This window comes from Hypanus sabinus, chromosome 3 (assembly GCF_030144855.1).
Source record: "Hypanus sabinus isolate sHypSab1 chromosome 3, sHypSab1.hap1, whole genome shotgun sequence".
Classification (NCBI taxonomy): Eukaryota; Metazoa; Chordata; class Chondrichthyes; order Myliobatiformes; family Dasyatidae; genus Hypanus; species Hypanus sabinus.
This window is the reverse complement of record NC_082708.1, coordinates 180,810,383-180,822,941: the sequence shown is the minus strand read 5'-3', so window position 1 is coordinate 180,822,941 and position 12,559 is coordinate 180,810,383. Positions and strand designations below refer to the sequence as shown.

The following is a 12,559-nucleotide window of genomic DNA, read 5'->3' as shown; positions in this document are numbered from 1 at the left end:
CTAATCTCCTGCCTTCTCCCCATACCCCTTCATCCCCTGACCAATCAAGAATCCCAACCTCTGCCTTAAGTATACATAAAGGCTTGCCTTTACAGCTGCCTGCTGAATTCCACAGATTCACCACTCTCTGGGTAAAGAAATTCCTCCTCATCTCCATTTCAAAAGAACACCCCTCTATTCTGAGACTGTGTCCTCTGGTCTTAGACTCTCCCACCATAGGAAACATCCTCTCCATATCCACTCTGTCAAGGCCTTTCACTATCTGATAGGTTTCGATAGTCATGAGTGTACAGGCCACAGAGAGCTGATGATGCAACCTTGAGGAGCACCAATGTTGAGGATAATGGTGAAAGCATTGCTGTTTATCCTTGCCAATTGAGGTCTGCTGGTCAGGAAGTCAAGGATCCAGTTGCAAAGGGAGGTGTTGACTCCCAGTTTTAGGAGCTTGAAGACGAGTTTCCTTGGAATTTTTAGTACTGAAGGAAAAGCTGCAGTCAATAAACAGTTGTCTAACATGGATGTCTTTACAAATAATCTAACATAGGTGGCAATCTTTATTCCAAAACAGGAGACCGTTTTGTCCATTGAGACAATGCCAGCTCTCAGCAGAGCAATCCCACTGGTCTTATTCTCCCTCTCCTTCTTCTCTCCCTTTAATCCTACAACTTATTCTATAAACACCATTTTGGAAAGAGGTCAACCCATTCAGCCCAGATTCAAGGGGAAATTCTTTACCCAATCTGGGATTTCTTTCACTGGACCAGATAGACTACACCCCAGGGTTCTGAAAGAGGTAGCTAAACAGATTGTGCAGGATTTGCAATGATCTCTCAAGCATCATTAGACTCTAGAATGGTTTCTGGATGACTGGAAAGTCAGTCCACTCTTCAAGAAGGGAGGGATGCAAAAGACAGGAAATTATTGGCCAGTTAGCCTAACGCCTGAGTTTGGTAAGATGTTGGACTCCATTATTGGTGACATATGATGACGTAGGCAAAACTCAGCATGGTGTTTTTGAGTGGACATCTTTCCTAACAAACCTGTTAGAATTCTTTGAGGAAATAACAAGCAGGATTTACAGAGGAGAATCAGTAAATGTTGTTTACTTGAATTTTCATAAGACCTTTGACAAGGTGCTACACATGAGGCCCATCCAAAGGCCCACAGTAAGACAGCAAAGATACTAGCATTGGATAAAAGATTAACTGATTGGCAGGAGGCAAAGTGTGGGAATAAGGAAAGCCTTTTCTTATTAGCTGCTGGTGACTAGTGATATTCTCAGGGGTTGGTATTGGGACTGCTTCTTTTCACATTATACGTCAATGATTGGGTTGATTTGGCTTTGCGACCAAGTTTGCAGACTATACAAGGACAGTTGGAGGGGCAGGTAGTGTTGAAATAGCAGGGAGTCTGCAGAAGGACTTAGACAGATTGGGAGAATGGAGAAAGAAATGGCAAATAGAATATAGTGTAGGGCAGTGCATGGTCAAGCACTTTGGTAGAAGGAATAAAGGTGTGGACTATTTTCTAAACAGTGAGAAAATACAAAAATCAGAGGTGCAAAGGGACTTGAGGGTCCTCATGCAGGATTCCTCAAAGGTTAACTTGCAAGTTAAGTAAGGAAGGCAATTGCAATGTTAGCATTTGTTTTGAGAGGACTAGAATATAAGAGCAAAGATGTAATGCTAAGGCTTTATAAGCCATTGATCAGACCACACTTATGAGCAGTCTTGGGCCTCTTATCCAACAAAAGATATGTTGGCACTGGAGAGGATCCAGAGAAGGTTCACAAGAAAGATTCTGGGAATGAAAGGGTTAACACATGAGAATTTGATGGCTCTGGACTTGTACTAGAAGAACATTGAAACCTATCAAATATTAAAAAAACGCAGAGAGAGTGGATGGGAGGCTCTAGGACCAGCCTCAGAATGGAGTGGCATAGATTTAGAGAGGACGAGGAGGAATTTCTTTAGACAGAGGGTGGTGAAGATGTGGAATTCATTGCCACAAACTGTTGCGGAGGCCACTTCATTGAGAATATTTAAAGCAGAGGTTGACAGGTTCTTGGTTAGTTAGGGCGTCAAATGTTACAGGCAGAAAGCAGAAGAATAGGGTTGAGAGATAATAGATCAGCCATGATGGAATGGCGGAGCTGATTTGATGGGCCGAATGGTCTAATTCTGTTCCTATGGCCTGATAAAGCTAATATTTTATTTAAGATTGAGCAGACAGGAATTTAATTTTGTTGGGTTTAGATGACTGACACAAGACGTCCTTCGAAACCAGTAACTCATAGAAAGATTGGAAAGGAAAATTTGATGAGAATGCTTCTCCTGGAAAAGGAGTCAAGCACTGAGGGTTACAACTTCAAAATAAAGCAGAGGCTACGAAGGACAGAGGAGAAATTTCTCCTCTCAGAGGATGGTGAATCATTGGAATTCTACAGCTTGGACCACAGTACGGGATCAGTCATTGTGAATTCAAAATGAGATGTTAAAGGAATCAGGGGAATTAGTATCAGATTTATTATCACTGCCTCATATAATGTGAAATGTGCTGCTTTATGGCAGCAATGCAGTGCAAAGGCATAAAATCACTAGGAACTAAAAATGTAAATAAATAATGCAAAACAAAAGGGAATAAGGAGGTCATGTTCATGGATCATCCATCACGAAGGATCTATAACCCAGGCCATGCCCTCTTCTCATTGCTACCATCCAAGTAGGAGGTACAGAAGCCCGAGGCACATACTCAGCAATTCAGGAACATCTTCTTCCCCTCTGCCATCCAGATTCTGAATAGATAATTAACCCATAAGCACCAACTCAATATTTTTTTTCCACTGCTTATTCAAGGTAACTATTATATGCAAATTTATTATATATATGTTTACTATAATTCAGTTTTTATTGTTAGGTAACACACAACATGCTGGAAGAACTCAGGTCAGGCAGCATCTATGTAAAGGAATAAACAATCAACACTTCAGGCCGAGGCCCTTCTTCAGGACTGAGAAGGAAGGTGGCCTTCCAGCCAACCTCTTTCCCCCCTACTCCCCCACTTCTATATTCTGATACTTCCCCCCCTTCCTTCTCAGTCCTGAAGAAGGGTCGGGACCAGAAATCCTGACTGTTTATTCATTTCCATCGATGATGCCTGATCTACTGACTAACTCCAGTATTTTGTGTGTTGCTCTCGATTTCCAGCCTCTGCAGAATCTCTCCCGTTTATTACAATGTATTGCAATGTACTGCTGCAGTAAAAACAAAAAAAAACATGACATTTGTGGTGATATTAAACCCGATTCTGATGCTGTTCAGAAATCTGACAGTCCTCACAGCCCACTTCTGCTCATAATACTCCAAGTGCCATGATTTATTCAGCAGGTTTGGTGGAAATGGCTGAGGTCCCACATCACCAGGTTCAAGAACTTCTTGAAGTTCTTCTGTAAACCATTCAGTGCTTGAATCAACCAGCATAGCCCAAATCACTCGAGTTCAACACCTTGACCATTTTGCCATGTCATAGGACTGGTGCGCTCATGGTCTATGCATGACCATTATTGTTCTTGGCAAATTTTTTTTGCAGAAGTGGTTTGCCATTGCTTTCTTCTGGGCAGTGTCTTTACAAGATGGGTGACCTCTGTCATTACCAATACTCTTTGAAGTTTGTCTTCCTGGCATCGGTGGAATCAAGACTTGTGATATGCAACTCCTCGTGGGAGTTGTATACAGACCCCCTAACAGTAGTAAAAATGTTGCCTGCAGATTACAAAGAGAGTTGGAAAATGCCAGAAGGTCCCTGTCACAATAGGCGTGGAGGACTTCAATATGCAGGTATATTGGCAAAATCAGTCTGATGCTGGATTACAGGAGGGGAAATTTCTAGTGTGCCTACGAGATCTTTTTTTTAAAAAAAAGACAGCTCATGGTTGAGCCCACTAAAGGAACAGGTATTCTAGAGTGAGTGTTGTGCAATGAAGCAGAATTGATTAGAGAGCTTAAGGTAAAAGAACTCTTAGAGGCAAGTGATCACGATATGATCAAATTCACTCTGGTATTTGAGAAGGAGAAGCTAAAGTCAGATGTATCAGTACTCCAGTGGAGTAAAGGGAATTACAGGGACATGAGAGAGGAGTTGGCCAGAATTGATTAGAAAGGAACGCTGACAGGGACGGCAACAGAGCAGCAATGGTTGGAATTTTTGGAAGCAATTCAGAAAGCACAGAATATGTACATCCTAAAATGGAAGAAGTATTCTAAACGAAAGATGACACAACCATGGCTAACAAGTCAAAACCAACATAAAAGCCAAAGAGAGGGCATATAATAGAGCAAAGATTAGTGGGAAGTTAAGAGGATTGGAAAGCTTTTAAAACCAACAGAAGTCAACTAAGAAATCAATAAGGTAAAGATGGGATACAAAAATAAGCTAACCAACAATATTGAAGAGGATACTAAAAGTTTCTCCAGATACAAAGAGTGTAAAAGATAGGCGAGAATGCATATTGAACCACTGTTAAACGATGCTGGAGAGGTAGTAATGGGGGACAACAAAATAGCAAATGAATTGAATAAGTATTTTGCATCAGTTTTCACTGTGGAAGACACGAGCAGTATGGTGGAAGTTCCAGGTGTCAGGGGTCATGAAGTGTGTGAAGTTACCATAACTAGAGAGAAAGTTCTTGGAAAATTGAAAAATCTGAAGGTACACAAGTGACTTGGACCAGATGCTGTACATTCCAGAGTTCTGAAAGAGCCAGCTAAAGAGATTGTGGAGGCATTAGTAATGATCTTCAAGAATCACTAGATTCTAGAATGATTTTGGAAGACTGTAAAATTGTGAAAGTCACTTCACTCTTCAAGAAGGGAGAGGGGCAAAAGAAAGGAAGCTATAGGCCAGTTAGTCTGACTTCAGGTCTCAGGGTACTTGGAAGCGCAAGGCTGTAGTCAGCATGGTTTCCTAAAGGGAAAATATTGCCTGAAAGATCTGTTGGGATTCTTTGAAGAAGTAACAGACGGGATAGACAAAGGAGAATCAGTTGATGATGTGTACCTGGTTTTTGAGAAGGCCTTTGACAAAGTGCCACACGAGGCTGTTACAAGCCTATGGCATTACAGGAAAGATTCCAGCATGGAAAAAGCATTGGCTATTTGGCAGGGGACAAAGAGTGGGAATGAAAGGAGTCTTCTCACTCTTGTGCCAGTGACAAGTGGTGTTCCATGGGGGTGGGGGTCTGTGTTGGGACGATTCTTTTTAAGTTATATGTCAATGATTTTGATGATGGAATTGTTGGCTGTGTTGCAAAGTTTGCAGATGATATGAAGATATTTGGAGGGGCAAGTAGTTTTGAGGAAGTAGAGAGGCTACAGAAGGACTTAGGAGAATAGGCAGAGAAATGGCAGATGAATATAGTGCCAGGAAGTGTGAAGTCATGCATTTTGGTAAAAGAAATGAAAAGAATGACTATTTTCTAATCGGAGAGAAAATACAGAAAACTGAGACACAAAGGGACTTGGAAGTCCTTGTGCAGGATTCCCTAAAGATTAATTTGCAAGTTGAGTCTGTGGTGCGGAAGGCAAATGCAACGTTCGTATTCATTTCAAGAGGATTAGAACATAAAAGCAAAGATGTAACGTTGAAACTTTATAAACCACTGATGAGGCCTCATCTGGAGTACTGCGAGTAGGTTTGGACCCCTCATTTGGGAAAGGATGTGCTGCAACTGGAGAGGATTCAAAGGAGGTTCATGAAAATGACTCCAGGATTAAATGGCTTGTCATATGAAGAGCATTTGATGGCTCTAGGCCTGTAATCACTAGAATTCATAAGAATGAGAGATAACCTCATTGAAGCCTATCAATGATGAAAGGCCTTGATAATGTGAATACAGAGAAGATATTTCCTATGGGGGGGGAGGGGGAGTCTAAGACCAGAGGGCACAGACTCAGAATAGAGGGGCATCGTTTCTGAATGGAGAGGAGGAGGAATTTCTTTAGCCAGAGAGAAGTGAATCTGCAGAATTCTTTGCAACAGGCAACAGTGGGGGGCCAGGTCTTTATGTATATTTAAGGCAGAGGTTGATAGGTTCTTGATAGGTCATGGCAAGAAGGAACACGGGGAGAAGGCAGGAGACTGGGGCCGAGAAGAAATTTGGATCAGCCATGATGAAATAGCAGAGGAGATCGATGGACCAAATGGTCTAATTCTGCTCCTGTATCTTATGGTCTTACAACACCAGTTGCTCAGACGACCATCCATCACCTGCTCCCAGGACTTCATGTGACCCTGATCAGGGAACGGAACAGGTTCTTCACCTTGGCCAAGGGTGACCTGTCGGCCAGCGGAAGGATGGAACACCTTACACCTCTTTTTGTAAAGATGTGCCTCCACCCTGCCACTAGAATGGACATTTTTTGTTCTAAGTGTGTTCTTTCTTGTAAAAATTGTATATAATTTATATTTTCCTTGTGAATGCTGCTTATCTGATGTTATGTGCATGGGTTGTTTCTGCAGGTTCCATTGACCCTGTGTATGCGTGCAGGAAAGATTAAGAATCTTAGGGTTGTATATGGAGACCTTTATGTACTTTGATAATAAATTTACTTTGAACTTTATCCGTCACATGTATACATCATAACATGCAGAGAAATCTGTCTTTTGAGTCAATGACTGACAGAGTCCGAGAATATGTGGCGGGAGAAGGCGGGGGAGTGCACATCCTCCAGTGCCATGCACGAGTATCAATAAGCTTCTGGCACCAACACAGCAAGCCCACAACTTAATAAGCCGCACGTCTTTGGAATGTGGGAGGACCCGGTGGAAACACACATAGTCGTGGGGCGAACATACTACCTCCTTGCAGGTAACGGTGAGAATCGAACCCCAATCGGTGATCCCTGGCACTGCAGAGCATTGCACTCAGCAGGTCACTTATGCATATGATAATAAAGTTGACTTTGACTACCTCCCTCTCGGCTTCCTTCACCCTATGCAAGCAGATCCCTTGCTAGTAGATAATTTAGCCGAGGGTTGCGTATCTGTGGAATTTACTGCCACCCACAGCTAGAGGCCAAGTCACTGGGTATATCTAAAGTGAAGACTGATAGGTTCTCGACTAGCAAGGGCTTCAAAGGTTATGGGGAGAAGGCAAGAGAATGGAGTTAAGGGCTATAATAAATCACCCATGGTAGAATAGCAGAGCAGACTCAATGGGCCAAATGGCCTAATTCTGCTCCTACATGTAATCTTCTAATCTAATGAAGATTGGGGTGCTGGGGAAGAAAAGGTGTCTCTGTACTGCTCAAGCTATTTACAAGCCAACATGTCTTACTTTACGGCAAAATGAACCCCCGCTATCACTTAGCAAATATATACAATAAAGCCTATCAGAATGCATCAAATATAGGAATCCAGGCCTGCAGTTTAGTATAACAATCACAAGCTCACGGGATGATTAAATATAGCTAATGAAAATAGATATTTCAGTATAAATTAATCTACTTCAACTTTACCTTGCCTCAAGCAGCACACGGTGTACGTCAGGAAGATGTAGAGGAGCAGGAATTTATAATAAGCCGTGCCCAGGATTGTGAAGAATTAATACTGGCTTTTCTTGACACATCTACAAAGTCTACAGAAAGTGGTGAATACAACCCAGTCCACCACAGCCAAAGCACTCTCCGCCATTGAGCACATCTAAAAGGAGTGGTGTCAAAAGAAAGCAATGTCATTATCAAGGACCACCCCCCCCCCCCCCCCCCACCATCCAGGCCGTGTTCTCTTCACGGCCTGGATGATCCTCCCACCTAACATCAGGTAGGAGGGACAGGAGCCTTAGCTCCCACACCACCAGGTTCAGGGACAGTCATCACTCTACCAATACCAGGCTCCTGAAGCAGCCTGGATAACTTCACTCACCTCAACACTGAACTGATTCCACAACCTACACACTCACTTTCAAGGGCTCTACAACTCACATTCTCAGTTTTATTTATTATTTTTATTTGCATAATTTGTCATCTTTTGCACATTGGTTAGCAGTCTTTATGTACAGTATAGTGTTTCATAAACTCCATTATATTTATTTTTTTTGTAATTGCCTGCAAGAAAATAAATCTCAAGCTAGCATATGGTGACAGACATACTCTGATAATAGGTTTACATTGAGTTTGAAATACAAACGTATATATGATCCAATAACCATCATCCATACAATTCACATGGTCTCAGCCGGAAACACTGACTTTATTCCGCTCCATAGATGCTGCCTGACCAGTTGAGTTCCTCCAAAGTTGTGAGTGAGATTCTCAAATCTAATCTGCAGCCTTTCTAATTTGGTGGCCCTTTTCCTCCTGCAGGGTGTTCAAACACATCAAACACACCAGGTGTAGCCTCAGCAACATCTTCTACAACCGCAACTGAACACCCTAATCTCTATACCCAAAAAAATAGCCTGTTTGTATATTGTACAGACGTGCAAGAAATATCCACGAGGTGAGCTGGTAAACTGGTTTATTGTTACAACCCCATTGTTCATGCTATCTTTTCAGATAATTTCATTACAACAATACAAAGGAAAACAATAACAGAATGAAGTGTTACAGAGAAAAGACAGACAGACAGTACTTTTTGGGGGGTCAAAAGTCCACCTTAGGGACTGATGGATAGTCACACAACAACAGAGTAGAAGCAGTCCGTCAGCCTGCTGGTACTTTTGGAGCTTTAACCGATGGGGGGGGGGGGGGGGGTAGCGCAAAGAGAATGTCCGGTTGGTGGGGAGGAAGGTGTACTGTACCAGCACCCCCCTCTCAATTTGAAAAACGATCTGTTACCCCCCACCCCCGTCTTGCCTTCTCCCTACAGCCTAGAATCCTGCCATGCTAGCGGGAAAAGGCTAAGACCAGTCCCATCCGATGCCTATTCGAGTCCGCCACCTGCTACTACACATGCAAGGTACACTGAGACACGCAGCACGGAAACAGGCCTTTCGGCCCTACCTATCCGTGGGGGGAATCGACGCTGGGGATTTTTGGTTCGGGGCAGACTTCTATCCCCACAGCCCCGGGAGTTTGCTGACACTTCCGCGGGGCGTCAGAAACGCGGTTCACTGGCCGGGTTGAACCCACTGCCTGCACTCGATTCTATTTCGAGAAGACCACAGTTGTTTCCCCGGTGTCCAGACGACTGCACATCCAACAATCAACCTCTTGTCCACTATCTCACACACTGCTGACTACATAACTTGACTGTTCGAGTCCTACACTCCGAACGCTGCTTGCAAAATGCTTCTCAAATCTAAAAGTGCATGCCTGTTTTGTTTCACCAGATAAACTATTATCCTGTGCTTTTATTGCGCAGAGTAAAACAAAAATCACCGTTGACAACATACCAGCTGGGTTTAAAGGGGTCGGTGCTGGGAGATGCGGTGTTTTGCCCCGTGGTGTTCCTTACATGCACACACACACACACACAGCACCCACCCCCGCTAACTCACCCTTCCAATTCGAAGCCATCTGATCGTCGCTGCAGTCCTCTCGGTGCGATGTGAAGTTCCGCTGGGGCTCAGCATGTGGCCATGGGTAGGGGGGAGTCCGGGGTGAGCTGCCTGCAAGGGTTACCTGGATCGGCCGGCACACGGAACCACACAGCGGGGCAGGCGGTGCGCAACGCCGCTCGCTCAGCTCAGCCCAGCCTGCAAGGGGGTAGCTGGAGAAAGGAACAGGGCTCCCTCTGGGTCTTAGTGCTCCTGTATGCGCACTCAACCAAACTGTGGGGTGGAGACTCGAGGAGCGGCAGCCTACTGGAATTTAGAGCCAAAATAACAAGGAACTCAGCAGCTCAGGCAGCGTACTCTATGCGAAGAGAGCGGGTAGGACCCTTCGTCTGGACCAGAAGAGTGCAGGGAATATAATACAAAGAGCCGAGGCGGAGGGGTGGAGCGTGATAGGAGGATGGGGAGGGGCTACTGGCAGATGGAGGAGGGGAAAGTGGAAATAGCCCGCCCCTACCCATGCCTCTCCGTACGTCAAACAAGAGGAAATCTGCAGATGCTGGAAATTGGAGCAACACACATGCAAGATGCTGGAGGAACTCAGCAGACCAGGCAGCATCTGTGGGAAAAAGTTACAATCGGCGTTCCGGGCTGGAGGGTTTCGACTTTAATTTTTTTTGTCCATTGACTGCTGAGTTCCTCCAGCATTTTGTGTGTGTTACCTCTTCATACAGACTGTCTCCATTCTCTTAGTCCATGTGTGAAGGGTCTCAACCTGAAACGTTGACTGTTTCCCTCCACAGATGGGTGAGAAAGCCCCCCCATCACTGTAGCTCCTGGGGGGGGGGGGTTGGGGCAATAGTCCTATGGGTTTTAACAAATCTAATAGAACACATCGCCTATGAATGTAAAGAATGAAAGGACAATGCACTGTTCATTATGATAATTTTTTAATTCTGAACAAAGTTTACTTACTTCCCGTTATGCTGCTGACATTTGAATTTGAATTTGAATTTATTTAAATTTTACATCCATCTCACAATGTGATGGAGTAAAAAATTTTGCATTATGACTCCCGTTGCAATGGGAAGACATGTGAATTTAAGAGTCCAATGGCTTGTAGAAAGAAGCTGTCCTGTAGCCTGCTGGTCCTGGCTTTAATGCTGTCGTACCATTTGCCAGACGGAAGCAGCTAAACCAGTTTGTGGTTGTGGTGGCTGGTGTCCTCGATGATCTTCTGGGCCTTCTTTCTGCACCTGCAGCCATAAATGTCCTCAGTGGAGGGAAGTTCATATCCACAGATGCGCTAGGCTGTCTGTACCGCTCTCTGCGGTGCCCAGCGATCAAGGTTGGTGCCGTTTCCATACCAGGCAGTGATACAGCCACAGTCAGGGTGTTTTTAATGGTGCCCCTGTAGAAAGTCTTGAGGATTTGGGGGCTCATGCTGAAGTTCTTCAGTCGCCCGAGGTGGAAGAGATGGTGTTGTGCTTTTTTTGCCACAAAGCTGGTGTGTACAGTCCAGGTGAGGTAATCAGTGATGTGCATACCGAAGAACTTTAAACTCCTCACCCTCTCATCTGCAGACCCATTGATGATGACTGGGCAGCAATGAAGGTCCTCCATGTCTGGTGGGGTTCAGGGTTTGCTTCCTCTCGGTACTCTCTACTGTCAGTCATGCAAGTCTGGGACAGAGACTCTCGAATACCGTCGCACTCGGGTGCAGAAGGATTCTTCATTGCTGATCCTGTAACAATTCTGTTTGACCAGTCAGGGTTGTTAGCCCTGAGCTGAACCCCCGAACCTGGAGGACTGGTGGGCCACTCTGGCCTCTACCCTTTGACCTGCTTGGCATGGGTGACCCTACCAAGAGCCAAAGCAGAAAGCCAGCATAGCTCTCCGGGTCATGGAGTCTCACAAGCCTTCAAACCACGACAAGGTTGTGGTCCTCTTGGAGGACACAGGAATACAGTCAAACAAAATAGAGTTCCTCTGGTATCAGGATGCTAAAGGGAGTACCACCACATACAGCATGTATAATTATGATAGCAGAAAAACATGATCATCATCATTTGTGCCGAGTCATAGGACTTGGACAATTCATGGTCTCTTGGTAATTTTTTTCCACAGAAATGATTTGCCATTGCCTTCTTTTGGGCAGTGTCTTTACAAGAAGGGTGAGCCCAACCATTATCTATACTCCTCAGAGATTGTCTGCTTGGCATCAGTGGTCGCATAACCAGGGCTTGTGATGTGCACCAGGTGCTCATATGACCTTCCACCACCCGCTCCCATGGATTCACGTGACCCCGATTAGGGTGACCTGCAGGGTAGTGGAGGAAAAGAGCTCCTTACACCTTCTTTGCGAGAAACATACCTCCACTCCACCACCCTAGAAAAACATACAATTACAAAAACTATATTAAAACATAATAGTAATATTACCCAAGTCCCTACGTGTCATGGTCTGTAGATTGATGGTTGTCATCCTGGGAGCGAACACTGGCGGGTAGCACCAACGGGAGGGGCCAGCTCCCACCCCACTATAGAATCAAGCAACACACAGCCAGCTTCAGTGTCTCTGTCGCTGGCGACTGCAACAGGCTACGAGGGCTTGGTCTGCGCAATGACTGAGGGAATGCAGCCCTTGTCCCTGATTCTAATATTCAGTGTGGAGCTCAGCAGCGATGTCTATGGATTAGTAACCCAAATGCCTAGGCTACTGATCTATCAAAGCCAGCCGGGAGATTTAAGCACAGTTAATAGACCCATCTGCCATCAGAGTGTCATCAGAAGGAAATTCATTCTCAACAGCCAATCTAATCTGCTTTTGACCTCAGAACCCTTACATCAGTAAGACTGATTAGAATCAGTATCAGATTCAGGTTTAGCATCGCTGACATAGAGTATATCATGAAATGTGTTGCTTGTGGCAGCAGTGCAGTGCAGGACATAAAATTACAAGTAAAGAAATCGGTACAGTAGGAAAAGTGAGCAAAAATAATGAGGTGGAGTACATGGATCCCTGGGCTGTTCAGAAATCTGATGATGGAGGGGAAGAAGCTGTTC

The 12,559-nt window shown here is 44.6% G+C and overlaps 1 protein-coding gene across 1 annotated transcript in view; it reads right to left on the bottom strand.

Annotated features, from left to right (window-relative positions):
* Positions 1-9,906, bottom strand: part of adissp (adipose secreted signaling protein) — a 96,199-nt gene extending 86,293 nt beyond the window's left edge. Inside the window, exon 1 of the mRNA XM_059965742.1 lies at positions 9,497-9,906. Within this exon, the coding sequence (XP_059821725.1) occupies positions 9,497-9,515 (19 nt within the window). The 5' untranslated portion in view covers positions 9,516-9,906. The remainder of the gene's footprint in view (positions 1-9,496) is intronic.
* Between the last annotated feature and the right edge of the window lie 2,653 nt (positions 9,907-12,559).